Source organism: Hibiscus syriacus, unplaced genomic scaffold (genome assembly GCF_006381635.1).
Source record: "Hibiscus syriacus cultivar Baekdansim isolate YM2019G1 unplaced genomic scaffold, ASM638163v2 tig00004779_pilon, whole genome shotgun sequence".
Lineage (NCBI taxonomy): Eukaryota > Viridiplantae > Streptophyta > Magnoliopsida > Malvales > Malvaceae > Hibiscus > Hibiscus syriacus.
The window spans coordinates 16,655-36,730 of NW_024062030.1; the positions used below are offsets into that span (position 1 = coordinate 16,655).

The 20,076-nt window shown below is 34.6% G+C and overlaps 3 protein-coding genes across 8 annotated transcripts; 1 reads left to right on the forward strand and 2 right to left on the reverse strand.

Moving 5' to 3' along the window:
- The first annotated feature begins 865 nt into the window (after window positions 1–865).
- Window positions 866–8,015, forward strand: LOC120197841 (uncharacterized protein sll0005-like). Of its 2 annotated transcripts, XM_039199245.1 has the most exons (14): window positions 866–1,144; window positions 1,178–1,192; window positions 1,594–1,743; window positions 1,943–2,113; window positions 2,319–2,462; window positions 3,117–3,222; window positions 3,369–3,517; window positions 3,649–3,774; window positions 3,954–4,097; window positions 4,795–4,882; window positions 5,137–5,510; window positions 6,413–6,736; window positions 6,902–7,132; window positions 7,694–8,015. In XM_039199245.1, exons 1-14 carry the CDS (start codon window positions 962–964, stop codon window positions 7,826–7,828), a joined length of 2,340 nt encoding a protein of 779 aa, XP_039055176.1. In that variant the 5' UTR covers window positions 866–961; the 3' UTR covers window positions 7,829–8,015. The 2 variants fall into 2 exon arrangements, with proteins under 2 accessions (XP_039055176.1, XP_039055172.1); XM_039199241.1 differs by having other exon boundaries at window positions 866–1,192.
- A 421-nt stretch (window positions 8,016–8,436) lies between these two features.
- On the reverse strand, window positions 8,437–12,205 carry LOC120197866 (ubiquinone biosynthesis monooxygenase COQ6, mitochondrial-like). 5 transcript variants are annotated; one of them, XM_039199265.1, is made up of 12 exons: window positions 12,156–12,205; window positions 11,993–12,108; window positions 11,666–11,715; window positions 11,455–11,566; window positions 11,224–11,299; window positions 10,811–10,954; window positions 10,374–10,432; window positions 10,118–10,185; window positions 9,982–10,033; window positions 9,645–9,818; window positions 8,934–9,533; window positions 8,437–8,819 (listed from the first exon to the last, which is right to left on the reverse strand). In XM_039199265.1, the coding sequence occupies exons 3-12, from the start codon at window positions 11,671–11,673 to the stop codon at window positions 8,604–8,606; spliced, it is 1,509 nt and encodes a 502-aa protein (XP_039055196.1). In that variant the 5' UTR covers window positions 11,674–11,715; window positions 11,993–12,108; window positions 12,156–12,205; the 3' UTR covers window positions 8,437–8,603. The 5 variants fall into 5 exon arrangements, with proteins under 5 accessions (XP_039055196.1, XP_039055204.1, XP_039055209.1 ...); XM_039199273.1 differs by having other exon boundaries at window positions 11,666–11,739; XM_039199278.1 differs by having other exon boundaries at window positions 11,666–11,707; window positions 11,988–12,108.
- Window positions 12,206–17,147: 4,942 nt separating this feature from the next.
- LOC120197294 (ankyrin repeat domain-containing protein 13C-like) lies at window positions 17,148–19,282 on the reverse strand. Its single transcript, XM_039198880.1, has 2 exons — window positions 17,732–19,282; window positions 17,148–17,524 (listed from the first exon to the last, which is right to left on the reverse strand). The coding sequence occupies exons 1-2, from the start codon at window positions 19,262–19,264 to the stop codon at window positions 17,150–17,152; spliced, it is 1,908 nt and encodes a 635-aa protein (XP_039054811.1). The 5' UTR covers window positions 19,265–19,282; the 3' UTR covers window positions 17,148–17,149.
- Between the last annotated feature and the right edge of the window lie 794 nt (window positions 19,283–20,076).

The window sequence follows — 20,076 nt, forward strand, 5'->3', positions numbered from 1 at the left end:
TTTATTAAAAAAAAAACCTTCCATGAGATAAAATTATAGGAAGCTAAGGTTGTTATTAAATTGGTTTTGCTTGGTCTTGAAATTTCAAAATTGTGGGGAGCAAAGCCAAAAGTCTCTGCTTTTATATGTGGTCGTAAGGTAAATATAATACTAAACAACTTACCTTATCATCAATCGTTATATCACATGTCTGTCACCGTGCTTTGCAGTTAGTTTTTTAATTAAAGTCTTCAATCAACTTTTAGTATATTTATTGGTATCGTATTCATTAATCAGTTAATTTAAATGAATTATTATATAAAAATTTCGTAGAAATATTTAAATATATTTGACATCTGAAATCCATTTACGTTCAAGTTGGTAATTAAACTTTAATTTAATCCATTATTTTTATATTTTACATCATTTTTAAATCATATATGATATTATCTTTTTCATTTGATATAACCTTGTATTTTCACATCATAAAGAAATTAATAATATTAATAAAAATATTAAATTAACAAGCGTAACTAAAATTTGAATATTAACTTAAAATAAAAAAACTTTTAAATATAATTGAAAAAAATGGGTTAAATTCATAAACGAACTTTGTAAAAAAATATTTAGATATATTAACAATATCTAAATAAAAATAAAATAAATAAAAACACGAATTTCACACCTCGTCACACTTCACACTCATTCGCGGGAAACCAACGGTTATTAATTTTAAACGTAATAAAAACATTAAAATATTAAATAATGACCTTTCCGTGCTCCATAGTTTGCCACGTGTTCCTCCGACGGCCAGGCCCTCCTTTCACTAAAAACAAAAACAAAAAAAGAACAAGCGTTGAAATGCACTTTTTTTTTCTCCTTTTCTACTCAAAATTCTTCAGATTCAGAAAATCAAAACTATCTCTCTCTAAAGTTCGTTTTTTTGTCTATCTGGTAAGGAGTTCCCGTTGTCGATTCCGCCATGGACGTAACAGCGCCGCCGGGGCTCGTCTACTGCGGTATCGATCCGGTCCGCTTCTCTTCCCCGCGCTCTAACAGTGTGTCTATTCGTACGCGAACCAGACATGTTCGCGCCGTAGCAACCGAACCTAAGCCCACTCGTAACACGCCGTCTCAGTCTCCTCCTCCTCCTCCAAACAACAACATCAACGGCTCCTCCAAGTCCGCGTCATCTAAAAAATCCATTAACGGGGTAATTTATCAGCTAAACACAGCATATAAATATTCATTTTTTTTAAATAAAGTATAACAATCTAATAAATATTTATAAGATAAACACTATATAAAAAGTATGATAATAGTAAGTTTAAAAATTCAACATATAAAACTTAATAAATCCAATAAAATTACTCGTTTAATGTTTTATATATATATTGGATGACTTTGCTAATTAACCCATCAAGATTTTGGTTACTTAATGATTAAATCAAATTAGTTTGGTTGGTTGGCTCATTTGAGTTTTACTGAATTACGCATACAGATATTATAAATTAACTATTAATAAGTATAGAGCTTTTGATTTTTCGATGATTTTTTTTGGTAAAAGTTTTAGTATTTTTCTAGTTAATGCTTTGATGATAATTGAACTACCAGAGGATGGGAGAAGTTTCGCAGGAAATAAAAAGAGTGAGAGCACAAATGGAAGAAAATGAAGAGTTGGCTATACTAATGAGAGGACTTCGTGGGCAAAATTTACGGGATTCACAGTTTGCTGACAACAATATTCAGCTTCGGTTGGTTGAGGTAAAAATCCGTTGATTATTTCATTTCTGAAAAGTGGAATATTTTGAAAGCTTTAGAAGAGTTTAATGAACTTAGGGCAGGTATAGTGATGTTTTGGCGGAAAACATTTGTTCGGATTGCTGTTTCTAGCCTCTGTGCCATTTATTTATTGTGCAATATTTTTGGCTGGTCATGTATTAATAATTTTCTCGTTACATAGGTTGATGAAAGCAGTGAGTTCTTACCATTGGTATATGATCCGGCTAGCATCTCTGCATACTGGGGAAAACGGCCTCGTGCTGTTGCAACTCGTGTCATACAGTTACTATCTGTTGCTGGGGGTTTTCTCTCACGTTTGACTATGGATGTGATAAACAAGAAGGTCAAAGAGGTGAATATGTGATGCTTTATCATCTACTTTTTGTGTTAGCTTCTAATTTCTGAATGTACTAATTGCCATAATTTTTACAATTGATTCTCACTCCCTCCATGTTCTTTCATTAAAGTTTTTGGGCTTCATTTGCTTTTTGCATGTGTTAGTGACTAAACCCACTCATGTTTTTTCTTGTTCAAATTTGTTTCTGTTTTATTAACAGAATGAAGTGGCTAGAGCTATTGAATTAAGGGAAATAGTTACCTCTTTGGGCCCTGCATATATAAAGCTTGGACAAGCATTGAGCATTCGACCAGATATACTTTCTCCTGTCGCAATGACTGAGCTGCAAAAGCTCTGTGATAAGGTAGAATTATCACATTGGCATTTCTTCATTCTTTCCCTTCAAAATTATTTTATTGAATCAGTTTTTTACCCCAAAAGGTTTCCAAAAGAAGTAATTTATCAGGAGTGAAGAAATTTAATCCTTACATTTAGAACCATTATTATTGGAGATAAATAACATGAGAACATGACTGCCAATTAGTTCTGATGCCTGTAGATGTTTTTGTCTTATAATTGGGATGAAATCCTCTATAGTATTCAACCTCAGAAATGTCTCCAGTGGATGGCATGACTTCTTGCGCCCAAATCGTCAATCCTTTTCTATAGACTTAAAACGCGGCATGCATTTTATTTGTTGGTTTTAATACGATATCAATTTGCAAATCAATAGGTTTTGGGGAAATTGGATTGGATGGAGACAGCCCTCTTGATTGGTCTCTGCAACTTTTCATCCTTTTATGCATAAACCATTCGCAGACATCAGCTTTTTGGGGAAAATAACTCTTAATTACCACATGATAGGGATTTTAATCTGAAAGTTTTTTTTCCTCCTGAAATGCGGAAAACATTCTGTAATGTGGATATTATTAGTTAGCATTAGTATATTTTTTATACTTCTTTAAGGGTGGTATTGTAAGTATATGTTTATAACTGACTTTTCTTTCCTCAAGTGAAGGTTCCTTCATTTCCAGATGACATAGCAATGGCTCTTATTGAAGAGGAACTTGGTCAGCCATGGCAAGAAATCTACTCTGAACTTTCCTCTTCGCCAATAGCTGCTGGTAATCTCAGCTTGAATATGTTGCACACACACAACACAAACATATATGCATATTTATTTATATTACATTATGTAGATAATTTTATTAGTTTTTACCTGCTATTTTAACTATAAATATTTTGAACTGTTGTGGAATACCTTTGGCAGCATCTCTGGGACAAGTGTATAAAGGACGCTTGAAAGTGAATGGAGATCTTGTGGCTGTCAAAGTGCAGAGGCCTTTTGTTCTTGAGACGGTGACCGTTGATTTGTTCATCATAAGAAACTTGGGTCTGGCGCTCAGAAAGTTTCCTCAGGTATATAATATATATGTTAAAGCTTAGCTTTTTGCAAAACATTTTCCTTATAAAGATGCTTCTATATTCTGTAGCTGTACTGTTGATAATTTCCTGTAATTTTCTCACTTGCTTTCCCTTATTCATTCCAGATTTCTATAGATGTTGTTGGGTTGGTTGATGAATGGGCTGCACGATTTTTTGAGGAGCTAGACTATGTTAATGAGGGTGAAAATGGACAACTCTTTTCTGAAATGATGCGAAAAGACCTTCCACAGGTTAGTATGGTATTCTTTGCAGGTATTACTTTATGATGTCTACTGAAGTAGCTCCCGAATTTGGAGAAACTCATCTGGTTATGCTTTTCTGGTTAAAAGAAGTTATTTCAAGCTGTTCTTTTTAGCTAGTTTCCTAAGAATATGTAGTGAATCAATAGATTCTCAAATTTTGTTTTCAGGTTGTTATTCCAAGGACCTATGCCAAATACACTTCAAGAAAGGTTCTTACTACAGAATGGATTGAAGGAGAGAAGCTATCACAAAGTACAGAAAATGATGTTGGTGAACTGGTCAATGTTGGAGTCATATGCTACCTAAAGCAGGTAATTGTCATCCTAGTTTATGTCTGATGGACATATGGTCAAGGAAGAAACTTGACTTTCATGTCAATCTTTCTTGGGTGCATCTTTCTGTTACTTTTTTGTCACCTTTTTTTTTTGGATAATTAATGTTAAAATGGGATTAGTTGCCTTCGCCTGTTAAATATTGATCCATCAACTTATTGATGATAAGAAGGGTAGTGATGTCAGAGATGGTCGTGAGAGTTTCAATTTATCAGAATGGCAGTAGTGACATTTAGGAGAGTTATTCATTCCTGCTTTAATTTCTAAAACACTAGCCAATTCCTTGGATATTTAATCGTATCCTGTGCAATTGGTAACTTGCTGCAGTCAAATTGTAGTTCTAAAATTCACTTTTGTTTACCTAGTTATATTGAGGATAAGAGTAGGAATCCCTCATACACATTTTTATGGCAAGGCTATTTGTCTTTGTTTCATAAATATTATTATGTGCACTGTTTGTGCATTAGCATCAATAACCATCATTCAAAGTATGTCTTCATCTTCCTTTCTGCACTTATCAACTGTTCTGTACTTATAACTACTACAAAAAAAGTGGTGTAAAATTCACTAGATGTGTCACCGAACATTTCTTTGTTTTAGGTATTTTAGTGTTCTACATCAGACAAACTCCTAAACTTATTGTCTAATCCGTTTGGCTTGTCCATATTGATTTCAGTTGCTTGATACCGGGTTTTTCCATGCTGACCCACATCCTGGGAATTTGATCCGGACTCCTGATGGAAAGCTAGCCATACTTGACTTTGGTAAGAACTTATTCTTAAGCTTAGACTGGAGAAGATTTTTTTGTCAACTTGTTTAATTGCATTGCATAGGTTGAGTTGCTTCTTTGTTGAGAGATTGATATATGGTTGTCTTTCAATAGTTATTTAGTATTTCTCTTTACAAACTATTTATCTTATGTTGATCATGCATATAAATGCTAAATTGTTACTGTGAGAATACCTTATTCATCAAGTCTTTATTCTATAGATTTTAAAGTTCACTTCTGTTTTAACAGGTCTTGTGACAAAATTAACAGATGATCAGAAGTATGGAATGATTGAAGCAATTGCTCATCTTATTCACCGTGACTACAAAGAAATTGTTAAAGATTTTATTAAACTCGATTTTATTCCTGATGGGGTTAATTTGGAACCAATCTTGCCTGTTCTGGCAAAGGTTTTTGACCAAGCACTTGAGGGTGGGGGCGCAAAAAACATTAACTTTCAGGACCTGGCAGCTGATTTGGCACAAATAACATTTGATTATCCATTTAGGATACCTCCTTATTTTGCTCTTATTATTAGGGCAATAGGGGTGTTGGAAGGAATAGCTTTAGTGGGCAATCCTGAATTTGCTATTGTGGATGAGGCCTATCCCTACATTGCACAGGTATGAGTATTCTGTTTTTGCTATTTTTCTTTTGAAAATAAATTGATTTATAAGTGTAATTATGTTATGAAATATGCACTCCTCACATTATTATTTTGAATTTCTGATGACTAAATAGTTCATTGATCGATTCATTAGTTTTATTAAATCAAAGTTACTAAAGGACAATTATCGAGTTTCATGCTAGATAACAATATCCCCTCAAAAGGTTAAGTTCATTTTTTTTTATAGAAGTTGGAGGTCTCATTAAAAACTCCCTTCGTATTCGTCCACACACTAAGAAGTATGTTAACGAACATTGGAAGGGAGAAAAGCATACCTCATAGTTTATTAATAATAATACTCAATACATAAGAAGACACGGAATATCCTCCTATGGTGATATACACCATTACAACAAACACCTTAAAGGTTAAGTTCATTTGGTTGAAGTTTTGAAGTTTTGACCATTTATTGTTTGTTTGAATTTGAAAATGTAAAATCTGAAGAATGGAGAAGACATTTGAATTCACTCTATGTTAATGCAAAAAATTAACACTCGAGGTTTTGTTTTTCGGTTCTGATGTTTGTGGTCAATACAAATGTATAAAAAAAATTAGTTAGAGAGCACTTAGCAACTTGTCTTAAATGATTTATCCTAACAGCATAAAATTAACATAATTCTATAGCATTGAGCTTGAAGATCAGAAAAAGACAAAGTAAAGTCGACTGATGATGGATGAAGCATGTGTTGAAAAAAAAATTATGGCTTGAAGGTTGTAAAAGAATGCATGTGGCTAGCCAATCACCAATGGATATTTAGATAGGATCAATATGAAACAATGCAAACATTTGTACCATTTCGGTCCATCTTTTCCTGATTATAACGTTTATCGTGGCGTTGTATTATTTTATATGATCAGAGATTGCTTACCGATGAATCCCCGCGGCTGAGGAATGCTTTGCGTTACACGATATATGGGAAATCAGGTGTTTTTGATGCCGAAAGATTCATTGATGTCATGCAAGCCTTTGAGAATTTCATAACTGCAGCAAAAAGTGGAGGTGGGGAAAATATGAATGGAGATATGGCTGAACTAGGTCTTCTACAGAACCAAGCAGATATTACATTCCCTAGATTTTTACCAAGTGCATCTCGATCAAACCAGCCTCTTCAAACCCGAGCGGCCTTAGCATTTTTGCTGTCCGAGAGGGGGAATTTTTTCCGAGAATTTCTTCTGGATGAGGTAATATTTTTCCGAGAAAGTTGCTCATTTAGTGTCCTTTATATTCTTCTCTCTTTTGGTGTATGTATGTTTAGATTTACCTTCAGCATCCTTACCGATTCGTTACGACATTTCGGTGTGAGGCTGCTCGAATATCGAACTAATGTTTCCGGGTTTACTAAACAGATTGTGAAGGGTATTGATGCACTTACCAGGGAACAGTTGGTACAAATACTGTCAGTGTTGGGAGTGGGAAATGCTGCCCCAGTATTTAGCTTGGTTCCAACAGTCGGACCCTTCAAGCCGGCTGGACTTTTGCCTTCAGTTACGGAGGAAGACAGAATTATATTAAATAACGTCCAAAAGATTCTCGAATTCTTGACAGCGGGAAGTTCTATGCAAACGACGTCAAGTCAGGTACTCCAAACTTTGCAGATTTTAACAAATGACAGTCAAATTTAACCCTCAATGTTTGTCTAAATGATCATTTTGACCTTTTTATTCTTTTTTTTAGCACTTTAACTCATAACATTACAATTTTTAGTCAAAATGCATCTTGCTGGATGGAATCAATAATGGTCAAACGCATGTTGTTGATATGACATTTTCATATGTATTAAATTGCCGACTTGTCACATCCCACATAAGATGGCATGTGCCATGTCACCCAAGGTGATGACACGATATATAGCATGTCCGTAATTAAGCACATGTAGTAATGTCACATTAGCAACATGAGTTGACTGTTAGTCAATTAATAATTTTATACAACAGGAGGCATTTTAACCAAAAATTGAAATATTGAGAGCTAAAGTGCTAAAAAAGGGTTTAAAGTGACTATTTGAGTAAACGTTGAGGGTTGATTTTGACATTATTCCTTAACAAATCGAAACCATTTACAAAGAAACCTCTTTGGGAGAGTAATATTCGTTCTTCATGTCTGAGTAATTGCTTTTCATTTTGTTGAACATCAAATAGGGCGTAAATGTTTCTCGGGTTATCCAGGAATTGCTTCCGGTGTTCCCAGGCATATCTGCCAGGGTTCTCCCTGAGGTGATTAGCCGGTTATCGTCTCGGGTATTAGCACGCTTAATCCGGGATGCCCTTTTGTAAGCATTTTCAACATAACCCAACTACTTTCTTCAATTGTGTATATATTCTGATATCATATATAAAAAATGCAATACAGTTTACATGTCTTTTGACCTTTAGACATGGATACACAATAGATACACCAAAATTTTTGTTGTATGCTACGGGACCCTGATTTACATTAATGTCAAACGATATTTTATTTCAAGCTCTAGGGTTCAAATTATTTGTGTTTAGTTTTTGTTTATATTTACATATCGCAATTATAAATATGTCATCATCTTATTAAAAGAACCAAATTAACAGAATGTGAAAGTAACGATAAACGTATAACTATACATATGTTAACCATAATTGAAACCCTTCAAACGATTAAATGATTTAATTGACAAAATTAAAAGACTGATTGTCAAATTAAAATTCTTTATAATTGAGTGACCATGTGTGTTATTTACCTTCAAAATTCAAGTTTATTTAATTTTTTTAAAAGAAAAATAGTCGATTAAATGCAAAAACTGCTGAAATCAAACGATTTTCGAATTCGACTTCTTTTAAAATAATCAAGCTGCTTAAACTCGAACTCAACTCGGCAATGACTATCCAAGTAAGCTCAAGTAGATTGCCAAATTACGAGTACATTTGTCTCGGATCGACCTGTGATTTGTTTATATCAAAGTTTAAAGTTTTACAATTTATTCGTCAAAGCTTTGCTGAAAACAATTTACTCACTGTACAGTAGGATGGTGCGGAAAATTCTAAACCTAATTTACCATCGATTCTTCCATCGAGGCTGTCTTCAGGCAAACAGTGGCAATCTCAGTTCCCCCGATGCATACGAGATGATGCTCCTTTTAAGTGGTGAAATATGGTTAGCCCCGTGAAACGCGGCAGCTCGTAAAATGTTCAGAGGACCGAAATCAACAGAGTATGCCTTTTGAAAACCATCCAGGATTGCCATCATCATAATGTTTGCTGGTTTTCGGTCTGCTTCGTACTTCTTTAGTAGCCGTACCTGAAAGTGTTAACAACACCAAAATTTAAGGATCGGCATCGTGTTTCCGATTCTTTTCTTGGAAGACATAACTAGATTCATCGCGTCTTACGGCATTGTTTGTTTTATACATACCTCCCCGACGTCTGTGCCTACAGCAATGCCCTCAGAAATGACACTTGAAAGACTAGATGCATCTCCAAAACCCAAATTAACTCCTTGGCCAGCCAAAGGATGTACAGTGTGAGCTGCATCGCCAATTAGAGCAACGCGCTTTGATACATAGTCGTTAGCGTGCCTCAAGGATAATGGGAAAGCCATTCTTTCAGAGGCCAACTTGACTACTTTTGGTGGAACTTCGAAGCAATCATTAGCTGAGCTGGAGATACCTCCCTTAAGCCAAGAAAATAATTCTGAACCACCTAATATGCTTGATGTAGGATGAGGACCATAACCATAATCGAGAGCATGATTTACAGCTTTCAGAAAGTCATCTTCGGTCATTGATTTGAAGTCTGATGACTCTTTCGGGGTCATGGTCCAAACTATATTGCTAAACTTATCACCTATTGGCAGAAGTGCAAGTGGACCAGAAGGTAGAAACCTCTGCCATGCACAATGGTTTTCTACAGCATGTTCGACTGTACATATGATGGCATTCTGCGAGTAATTCCATCCAGTAGTTCTGATTCCTGCTAACTCTCTCACTCGCGATTTGCCCCCATCTGCTCCTACCTGAGGTGAATCTCATGTAACTTAACGCTGAAAAAAATTACTCACAAAAATTGTCACCCAAATAATATTATAACAAGCAAATCCAGCTCATTCAGGTGCAAGTTCAATTACCACCAACTTTGCATATAGGCTATTGCCATCCTCTAGTTCTAACTTTGCTAAACGCCCATGAGTGAACAACGATGTCATCGATAATGTGCTGTTCACTTCCGAGGATGAAGAATTTGGTAGTATAGACATTGAAGTCAATCTTGATGGGTATATTTTCTTCAGCAATTCCGTATTCTGAAAATATATAGTGGAATGTATCACAAAAATTGAAAAGATATGTGGACAATATTTTTAACTTGAAATAGAAAATGAGGTCCAAATTGTTCAGAGGATAGATGGCAACAAAAAGAAATCGAGCGAGCGAAATTAAGGTAAAGGTTTCGTGACAAATCGATACCTGCACATGTGACAGCAGAGAACTAAGTAGCACCTTATTCTCCACAACGCACCTAATGTTGTATCCAAAACCAGCACAAAGGAATTAGAACATAAAGATAATATAGCTGCCTCTTTGGCTAAAAGCAGGCGCTTACCCCAGTACTTCTTTGTCTGCATCCCTGGCATTGTATTTTGCGTAACTTAGGCCAGTATAATCCCAAACCTATATAAGGTTATAACGAACCTGTTAGCACTTTTTTTATTGAATACACTCTAGCTGCCATTTAAAATCAAGGATGAACAAGCAAATAAGACCTAGTTCTTATTTCAACTAAGACAACGAATAAGAGCAATGTAAAGGGCAGGAGAAAAAGACATCATCAGCAAAAGAGCAAATATAACAGCCAGCACCTGCATCTTATCAAAGTAGGCATGTCGATGCTGCTCAACAAAACGCCAAGCACCAATATCTGCAATATATGCTATCGCTATCACCAAGAGCAGAACAAATGCGACAAACAAGCATGGTACATAATAGCTAATCAAGGGAAATATCATCTACTCGATATTTAAATTACCAATTAGGCCTACATTTTCCTTTCTTTTATGCTTACCTTGATGGAGGGTCTAAAAATAATAGTAATAGTCCTACAATAATCAGCTTTAACAAATCATCGCTAACATCGTAATCTTATAGCTGTTTCTAAAACATAACCAATATAAATATTTCTATTTTAAATTACATTTTTCAATATTTTTAAGATGCTAGCACATAACCATTTCTTGAGCTTCCCAAGTGGTCACAAAAACATAAGGACTAAAGTTGTCTAATACAGTATGTTCTTTACCTTTCAAGAAAGATATAGTTGCAGGCGTAATTGTACTGACCCTGGGATCAGGGAGGTCATCTTTCTTAATGAAGTGCTTTGCCCCCAAAGCTGGATTGCTATCGACGATGACAACATTCAAGTGTTTTGTTAATGGTTTACTAGCTGCAAATTAACATAGTATAAAAACAAAATATTTCAACATCACAAAATTTTTTCATCAACAACAAGAACATGCTCTGTAAGGTTACAATAAGTTCTAATTATACATATTTATAAGTTCTGTAGCATCCATGTGCATGCTATCAATATCATGATCATAGTGCCTATTGGTGAATGCTTACACCTTTGCAAAATTGATGAACCAGATGTACATCTCAAAATCAATTTCATAAAATAAGAAGAAAATGATTTCGTATAAACAATTCAGCCACCTAAGGAACAGGCGAGAGCCAGGCCAACCATGCCACCTCCAACAATTGCAATGTCATATTGTTCAGCTTCACTCCCCTAAAATGTTTAAAAAGAGAAAGTAACTTAATCCAATATTTTACATCAATTTATATAACTAATTATAAAAAAATAAAAAATTTGAATTCAAAATACCAGTAAAATGTGAAATAAACCAGAAAATTTAGCAAACGAATATAGTTTTAAAAAATTACCTTTTCAGGGTTTCCAGCATTTGGGCATATTACTGGGGCAGCATCATTAGAAAATGGCCTCCAGGGTATTCTCAATCTATTAACATTTGAGCCAGCTTTTGTTGTAAGAATCCTATTATTAAAGCCGATAGTCCATCATTAAAAGCTAAATAAGCACCGAAAAAAGATGTTAATTCGCCAAAAGAAAATATATTAAGAAAGGAATTCGCACCTGTTCATTGTTGGAATGCTGCTGCAAACTTGTTGAGCTCTTCTCCTTTGCTAAATGCTAAAAACCTCTCTCCCCTATAGGGCATGCAAGAAAAGAAAGAAAGTTTTGAAACTTCAAACGCTGCAATATCAGTTCCCCGGTACATTTCTTCAAAAATTTACCTCGTTTTCGTTAGGATTTGGGCGTTTTTACTACTTCTTAACTGAACTAAATTATCCAACAACAACACTACAATTAGTCATTCATTTTCCTTTCTATTCCATTTATTTTCTAAGCAATCAAACAAAAATTAAACGCAGATTCCAAAATGAAGGTTCAAGACCAAACCTGATCGATTAGGTCTAGCTTCAAAAGATTTGAAACTTTGATTGAAACAGTGAATCGCTTCACTCGTGTCGACTCTGTCTCCCTCCCAACTCGCTGCTTAAGCTCAAATCCCCACTCTCCCAATTGCGACGTGGAAAGTATTAAAATGCCAGCCTCCACCAACCCAATACAAATCGTTGCTATCAAAGTAAGGGCCAAGTGTTCCGGTTTGCCTGGGCCAGGTCTAGGACCATTAGTTTTGATCTTTTAAATAGGGACATGAATTGAACTAATTAAAAAATTAAGGGATTAATATGTAAATTAAAAATAATTTTGGTGTATAAAATAAAAATAAAATTATCATTATATTTATGAAATTAAAATTTAAAATAGTCATTTGCAAAAAATTCAGAAAAAAGCAAAATTAAATTTATATCTCAATTAGATAATTTTGTTTTAGGGATTCAATTGAATCTAATGTAAAATTGAATTTAAAAATATATTATTATAATTTAAATTATATATATAAAAATTATAAATAATATTGGACTAAATTATAAAAAATAAAAATAAATAAGGGTCAATTTTAATGTAAATAATTTTTTTAAGGACTAAGTTAAATAAAAATAACATCTAAAAGACTGCATGTCATTTATCATTTTTATTAAAGTTAACGAGTTAAAATCATCTCCGACTACTCAATTCTTTTAATATCATAAAAAATAAATATAATTAAAATAATTTTTAAGTTAATTATTTTCGTGTCATTAAAAAAATAAGGTCAATTAGCACGAATCAAGTGACTTCGGTGGTAAATGAATTATTGTTATTTCTTGAGGTCCTAAGTTTGAACACTGACAATACTAGGGATAAGAGCGTTTAATGTCGAATGATAGAGAATTATCTTATAAACAGATAATGTCTTCTATTTATCGTAGATTAATCCAAATAAAATAAGGTCAATTAGAATAATTTTTAATAAGTTAAAGGACAAAAAGGTAAAAGAATGTACATTTTAGAAGACAAACGAGCCATTCTGAATATATATTTTTGGTTCATAATCTCTTAAATGTCAAAATACTGTAAGGTTATATCACTACTAAGTGATAACGTGACATAAACTCGTAATAATATATCATTTAATAGAACTTTTTAATTAAACATCTAATTAATTAAATCTACGTTCGTGAGTTAAATTAAAATTATTAAATTAAATTATGAAAATAAAATTACGTTTATATGTAATCAATTCCACAACTTTAAATAGACGTCGACGGAACTAAAAATCAATTAATTGTATGCTTGAGAATTATTAACCTTTCAATATATAATAATGATTTCACCTATTTACCACTCATTTGATTGCAGGCTCTCGTGCTATGAACAAAGCACAAAATGAAAGATTAGATTCCTATCTAATATCTCAAACTTAAACTACAACGAAACAATTAACACAGAATTGTCCCCACGAATATGGTTAGGAATGGAATTACGGTCTTATATCAAGGTAAATTTTTAAAATTTTAAGAGATGATAAATTATAAAATTCTAGAAAAAAAAAGAATATATTATTAATTAAAAATACAAAGAAAATATATAAAATTTATACTAATTTAAGATTTTCAGAGACGACTGTTCATACCATTCAATCGGCTTAATTTGCTGTTGTAGGGTTATTAAATTTTTCTTTGGCTGAATTAAGGTGTCGCTGGAGTTATATCTTGAGATGATGTGAATGCTACAGTAATCGAAGAGTCGTCGGAAATACTATGCTTCTTCCGGGGAGATGCCGGAAACACAATACGTCTTCCCCGTTTTTATGCCGTTGAACAAAGCTGAAGACACGCTGTTTTCCCGGTGACTTTTTAAAGACACATTATGTTCTCAATGACTTTCGACGGATACTGTAATATTCACACTAAATTAAAAAAATAATTCTGATGAGAACCTATTTCAGCCAATAATCAATCGATCCCCGACACACAGCAAAAGGTGGGGTTGATGAGAACTCCAACTCCTTTTTCTTTCACCCCATTTCCCCCTCACTCATGAGTGCATTTCTCAAAAGCTAAAGACAACAACTTTGAGTGGGGAGAGATGTAACATCATGCCCTAAATTATTTAAATGTTATAAGTAATATTAATTAAATTCCTAATTTCAGTTTTGTACTATACTCGAGGATGAATCCAGAGGAAGTTGATGAAAGTAATAATTTTTCTAAAAATTTTAAATTATCATATATATATATATATATATATATTGATAATTTATTTTTGCGTCTAAAATTTTATAAGTTTTTCAATCCTTAAAATTTTAGAAGTTCATCCCTTAACATGAGATCATTTATCCGTCTCTGGTTATAATTATTTTCTCATTTTAATACTTAAACAGTTGTTTTATTGTTCGAGTTTATCTCAAAAGAAATACGATATAAATAAAAATATGACGGTATATTATTATTGGACATCGATGATATGGTATTGAGAGAGAAAAATAGAATGCAAATGATATGAAATTTAAGTAACAATATGGTTCAAAAATAGGAAATTTCATACAGGTATTTAAAAGAAAATAAAGTTATATGGGTATTTCATGATGATTTAGGAACGTATAGTTTAAATTTGATAAAATAAATAAATTTAAAATAAAGAAAAATTAAAGAAATAAGAATATTAATAATTAAATTATAAAATATTTAAATTCAATTTTTCAAATGGATAAAATTCGAGCTCTACTCAAAATCTGAGATTGAAATACGACTCGACTGTTACATATAATTTTCCACCGCACCTTGTTATTCCTAATACACCATATGCTTTCTATCTACATATATACAGCTGAAGCTGTTTCTTCTCCATTTTTATTAGCTACTGGATCAAAGAGACATAGTAGACAAAAGCATGGCTTCCAATCTCTCATGGAATGATCATCAAACAAGCTTGCTCGGATTACTTTAGTCGTATGGTAAAATCAATGAGTAGCTGGGAAGCTAATATATATATTTAAGCTTGATCGGATTAGGGCTGCACTCCTGGCGGCGTCGGCGCAGAACCGGTGCACTGCTTTAGTCTGCTCTTGCTACGTACCGTCGAGGAATTCGGGTTGCAAAGGTGAAGAGAATATTAACAACAGAAGCAGTAGTAGCAGCAACAACACCGGTAAGAGGAGCGGCACCGTGGGAAAGAGCATTAAAGATGGAGTCATGGAAGAAGATGAATCACAGTTGAGCATCGACACGACCGGCAACGGCGACGCAAGTACTGCCGGGAGTAATGGCTCTCACGTCGAAGGGAACCCGACTCGGAAGAGTAATCTGAAGAAACCAGTAGCAGATGATGATCGGAGTACTGAGTTAACAAGGAATGAAACGAGGAAAGTGAGTTGGCCAGATTCTCATGGAAAAGACATTGCTCATGTTCGGGAGTTCGAACCAAGGTAAATCCACACATATATACACATACACATATAAGGTTGTTATACATACATATATACATACACATATAAGCTTGCAATTGAATCAAATAGAATATATTTCTGACTTTGATTTGAATTGTAAAAGTGTGTCAGATGATGGAGAGCTGGAGGGAGTTAGGAGGTCTTGCGTTTGCGTCATTCAATGAGAAAAGAGAATGCAGATTCGAATCTTGAAGGCGATAATTTGAGCAACAAATTATGACAATATTGGATGAGAAAATTGTTTACATAGATGATTTCTTGTACTACTTGGTGCAAAAAACCATGTTTGCCTATTCATTGTTCACCCAAATTTGCAGTTTGGAAAGAGAAGATGACTCGATTTCCCAATTTTCCGCTGAAAATCAGTTTAACTCTATTAGTTCATATAAATACATACATACATATATATATATATATATATATATATATATATATTAACGATGTTAGAAATGTAATGTTGGTTAAGGGAATGCATGAAAGAAATGATATTTTTTATGCTTAATTAGTGCCCACAAGAACAAGTGTGTTCATTGTTCAATCAATGTCTTTAAATCTGAGGCATGAGGGGGTGAAGAGGAAGGCCCCCCCTCCAACCAAAAACTAGAGCAAAAAATTGCTCATAATTATTGCACAACAGCTGAATATGTTTCTTCCTTTCTTAGGTGCATGTTCTTTTCTCATTTAATAATATATATATATACACAAAATAAAATTCATATCTGATAATGTTACCTTATAATGTATGTGTTACTAAGTAATATATTTTATTAGTAAATCTAGTGACAAATGAAATTAAAATAAAAAAAATATAAGAATTACATGCATAATAATAAGATAAATTTTCACATTTTACCTTTCTTAGCATAGAAAATCTTTAGAAACCCATGAAAGTTCCTTGAAACCTTGAACATTTCCTATTCTTATTTATGATATCTTAATAAAATGCATATGAAACTTGTTATATATAACTTTGATCAAGAACACATATATTGTTTTATTGGGTTTGAATATATTACTCCCATCGATCAAGAAATTTCAAAAGAATCATATATCTATTTGATTTATGATTCTCGACTCATTAAATGAGTCGTCTAAAATTACAGTATTCTTCTTTTTGTAGTGACAAAACTGAAAATTTCCTAATTTTTTTCAAGTTTGAACAAAGTTGGTAATGGCTAAGTCGACATTATTATGAAGTTTACAGATCTTTAAGCACGTAGGAACCGTAAAAGACGAAAGCTAATCGAAATCTTTGCTCATTACCAGAATCATGGCAAAAATGCACACGCCTCTACAGCACCAAAAGCAAGAAAGCATCATGGCCAAGGTGCTTTTTATATACTTTGATTGAATTGTTTTTATTTCACTATACTTTCTGTAAAGAAATTATATTTTAAACTAATTAACATGTCTTTCATACACACTTGGATGTCTGAATTATCTACACCACAGCATAATCAAATTCCATGCTTTTCATTCTAATTTACACCTTTGAACAGTTTAACATGAAGCTGAAATGAAAGAACCTTGCTTTGGCTATATATATACATATATTCGATAAATCGATCAACGTATATAGATTTTAGATGAAAATGATATCAATAAATATATCAAAATCGGGCGATGTAAATTTTAAGTAAATCAAATTTTATTAAAGAAGGTAAACAGTTTCGAACTCGAATTTTAAAAATAAAAAACATGAAAACGCCCTATAGGATAACCTATTTCTTGTTGCTTTGTTTTGTATCTGTGACCTTGGGGTTCTGATTCTTGCCTTTCTTTGCTGCCGCTGCCGCTGCTTTGCTCTTCTCTTGAAGCCTCTTCTTCATTTCTTGAGCTGTAATCCTAGTATAATCTTGGGGTATTGCAAAGGGATCTTGAACATTTTCCGTCCTATCGGATGAGCCCTGCCGTGGATATGGCACCTTTATCCATTGAAACCAAGACGAACCCGTCGGGCGTGTCGCTGAGGAGCTTTCTTGGCCTGATCGGGGGCTCGAAGGGGGTGTCAAGAACTCGTCACCGACTGGCTGTAGTTCTTCGAACTTGGTGAAAGAAATCAATACTCTCACTGTTGGTACCACAGGGAAAGCAACCTAAGTGCAATCGTGAGCATTTTTTAGTATGAACATAAACTACAATCACACATTTCATTTGTTGGCCGAGCTAAAATAACCATATCGACACCAATGACCGGCACATATTCAGTCATTATCGAATAACTACGACAGGAAATCATTACTAGTAATGTTACATATATCTATAAATATATAATACATATAAAGTTTCATAGAAAAACGTACCTTGACAGGGAAGGTACCGGGTGGAAGCTTTGTAGTGAGCAATTCCCTTAACCGACGAATGGCCTTAACTTTGTTGGCTAGAATGTCTAGCAATGGCAAGAGTTCATCGATTTTCAATGGGAAGTTGGGAGAAAGCCAAAGAACAGGCCTCAACCCTTTCCTAAACTCGTTGGCCCGGCCATTATTCTGACGCTGATTACCACTCTCCGAAGTCGTAGAAGTCAACGTTCTTGAATCTGTTACCCTCCGATGTTCGTCCTCCTTTGCCGAGGTCTCCACGGAATGTTTAATCGGTTTTATCTGACTCCCGGGTGGAGTGTCTCCAACCAAGTCACTCTCCTTTTCATGCTTTGTCTCCCGTTTCCTCCATCCGCCAAACCATCCTTTCTTTTCCTGCTTAGTCTCTGCATTTTTATAATCATTGCTCTCCTCGGAATGGCGATCGCCATTCTCGTTGGATATCTCCGACGGATCCGACTTAAGAGCAACTTCGAGTTGTCTCTTTTCGTCTTCCGTCAATATGTCTTCGAGCTCTTCACCCTCCGTTTCATTCTCATTGGAAGCTGCTAAGAACTCTTCATCTGTCATGGCACCAGGCACCCTCCTAGACTTGATGAAAAAAACAACATTGTTCATATCGTACACCTTAGCCTTCCAGGCACCCACCATTTCGGTTCTCGGATGTCGTCTCCATGTCATTTGTGGCACAAGAACCGCCTGCGACACATTTATACCGGGCCGCATTATATTAGTCCGAGACATTGCAGCCACTTCTTGTTTAATCTCTTCCTCGGTCGATTGAGAACCGGTACCGTCATATTCAAAAGCATTGATCACCTCTTTATCCTTATGTTTGATCATACAAAGTGATCCTGGCGGAACCTTCCCGACCTCGGAACCATCACCGAGGAAGATAATACTCTGATCCGAACGCTGAATACTGAGACCATCGAATCCGGCCAAAGTCATATCAGCTCTCAAATTTGCACCCCTCTTCCAAATTTTATACGTATCCGAAGGAGCAATCCTGGAAATGAAAGGTATGACGGAACTCTCGAAATGGAACGTGATTTCCATGTAAAAGTCTCTCATCCTTCGCATTGTTCCCAACAAGCGAGGCAACCTTCGGCACCATTTCGCCCACGCCAACGGAGGATAATGCCGAACGATAACTGCCGCAATCGCTTCTTGCCGGTGGCAAATCGCTTCTTGGAGTGCACTCCATCCTTGCTCGTTCCGAAGGCTCCAATCGGCACCGGCGATCATAAGCATTTCGGTTGACGTTTCGTCCGCGAGTTTAACAGCCAAGTGAAGAGGAGTATCCCTGTTCGGAACCTCGCGAAAATCGACCACGGTAGAGATCGCATCGGCCTTCTCTTCCTCTGTCAACGAGTCTTGCTCCGTCCGAATCAAATCCGGGTTCCCAAGAGACGGGAGTGCGGCAAGTATCGTCTTGAGACCGGCATGATCCTTGGTCGCAACAGCTTTGTGTATGGGACTGTGTGCATATTTAGAAACGTCAATACTCGCCATTTCTCCCTCAGGAATCAAAACACGCCATCAACATTACAACACACTCAATTTCAACTCAAAATCCCCCAACCATTACAACACATAACCAAACTATTCCTCCTACAAATCAATAAATTCAAACAAATTAAAAAGGAAAAATTGCAGTAATCAGTAATATTAGCCAAGAACGAATCAAACCCACTTTGCAGTTTTAGACAGTTGTTATAACTAACACAAAAAGAATCCTTGGGGGACAGAAATTGATGGATATCCAGAATAACCTTCTCACCTGGTTCTTTCTTTCTGCCTGTTTTTTTTCTAAGCAACCAAACGATGCTCCCAGAATAAAAGAAAGAAAAATCATAACTTCTTTTTCACTACAACGAGCAGTAGGTTGTGATTTTGGCCAGAAACCAATCAAACCCAATTTTGCAGCATGAGACAGTTATTGTAACTGCCATTAACAGAATCTTTAGGGGACACGAAACAGAGATCCAAAAAAATCTCACCTGTTTTCCCCTCAAAACGCTGCGTTTTAAAGAGAAATATATATATATTAGCAAGTTTCTTGACATTATCTATATCATGAAACTAATATGATGAGAGATTTTAATGATAAAAGTATGATATACATTTTTTTAACAGAATTTAATTTTTAAATAACATTGTTTATCGACATAATTTTAGAAATATATCATTTTATTTGAATAATCTGCTTCCAAATTTAAGGAGATATCGGCAGATTAAATTTTTAATTTAAATTTTAAGATAAAATTGTATTCGATCCGTTCAAAAATAAATGTATATATTCGATAAAATAAATTTAACTGAAA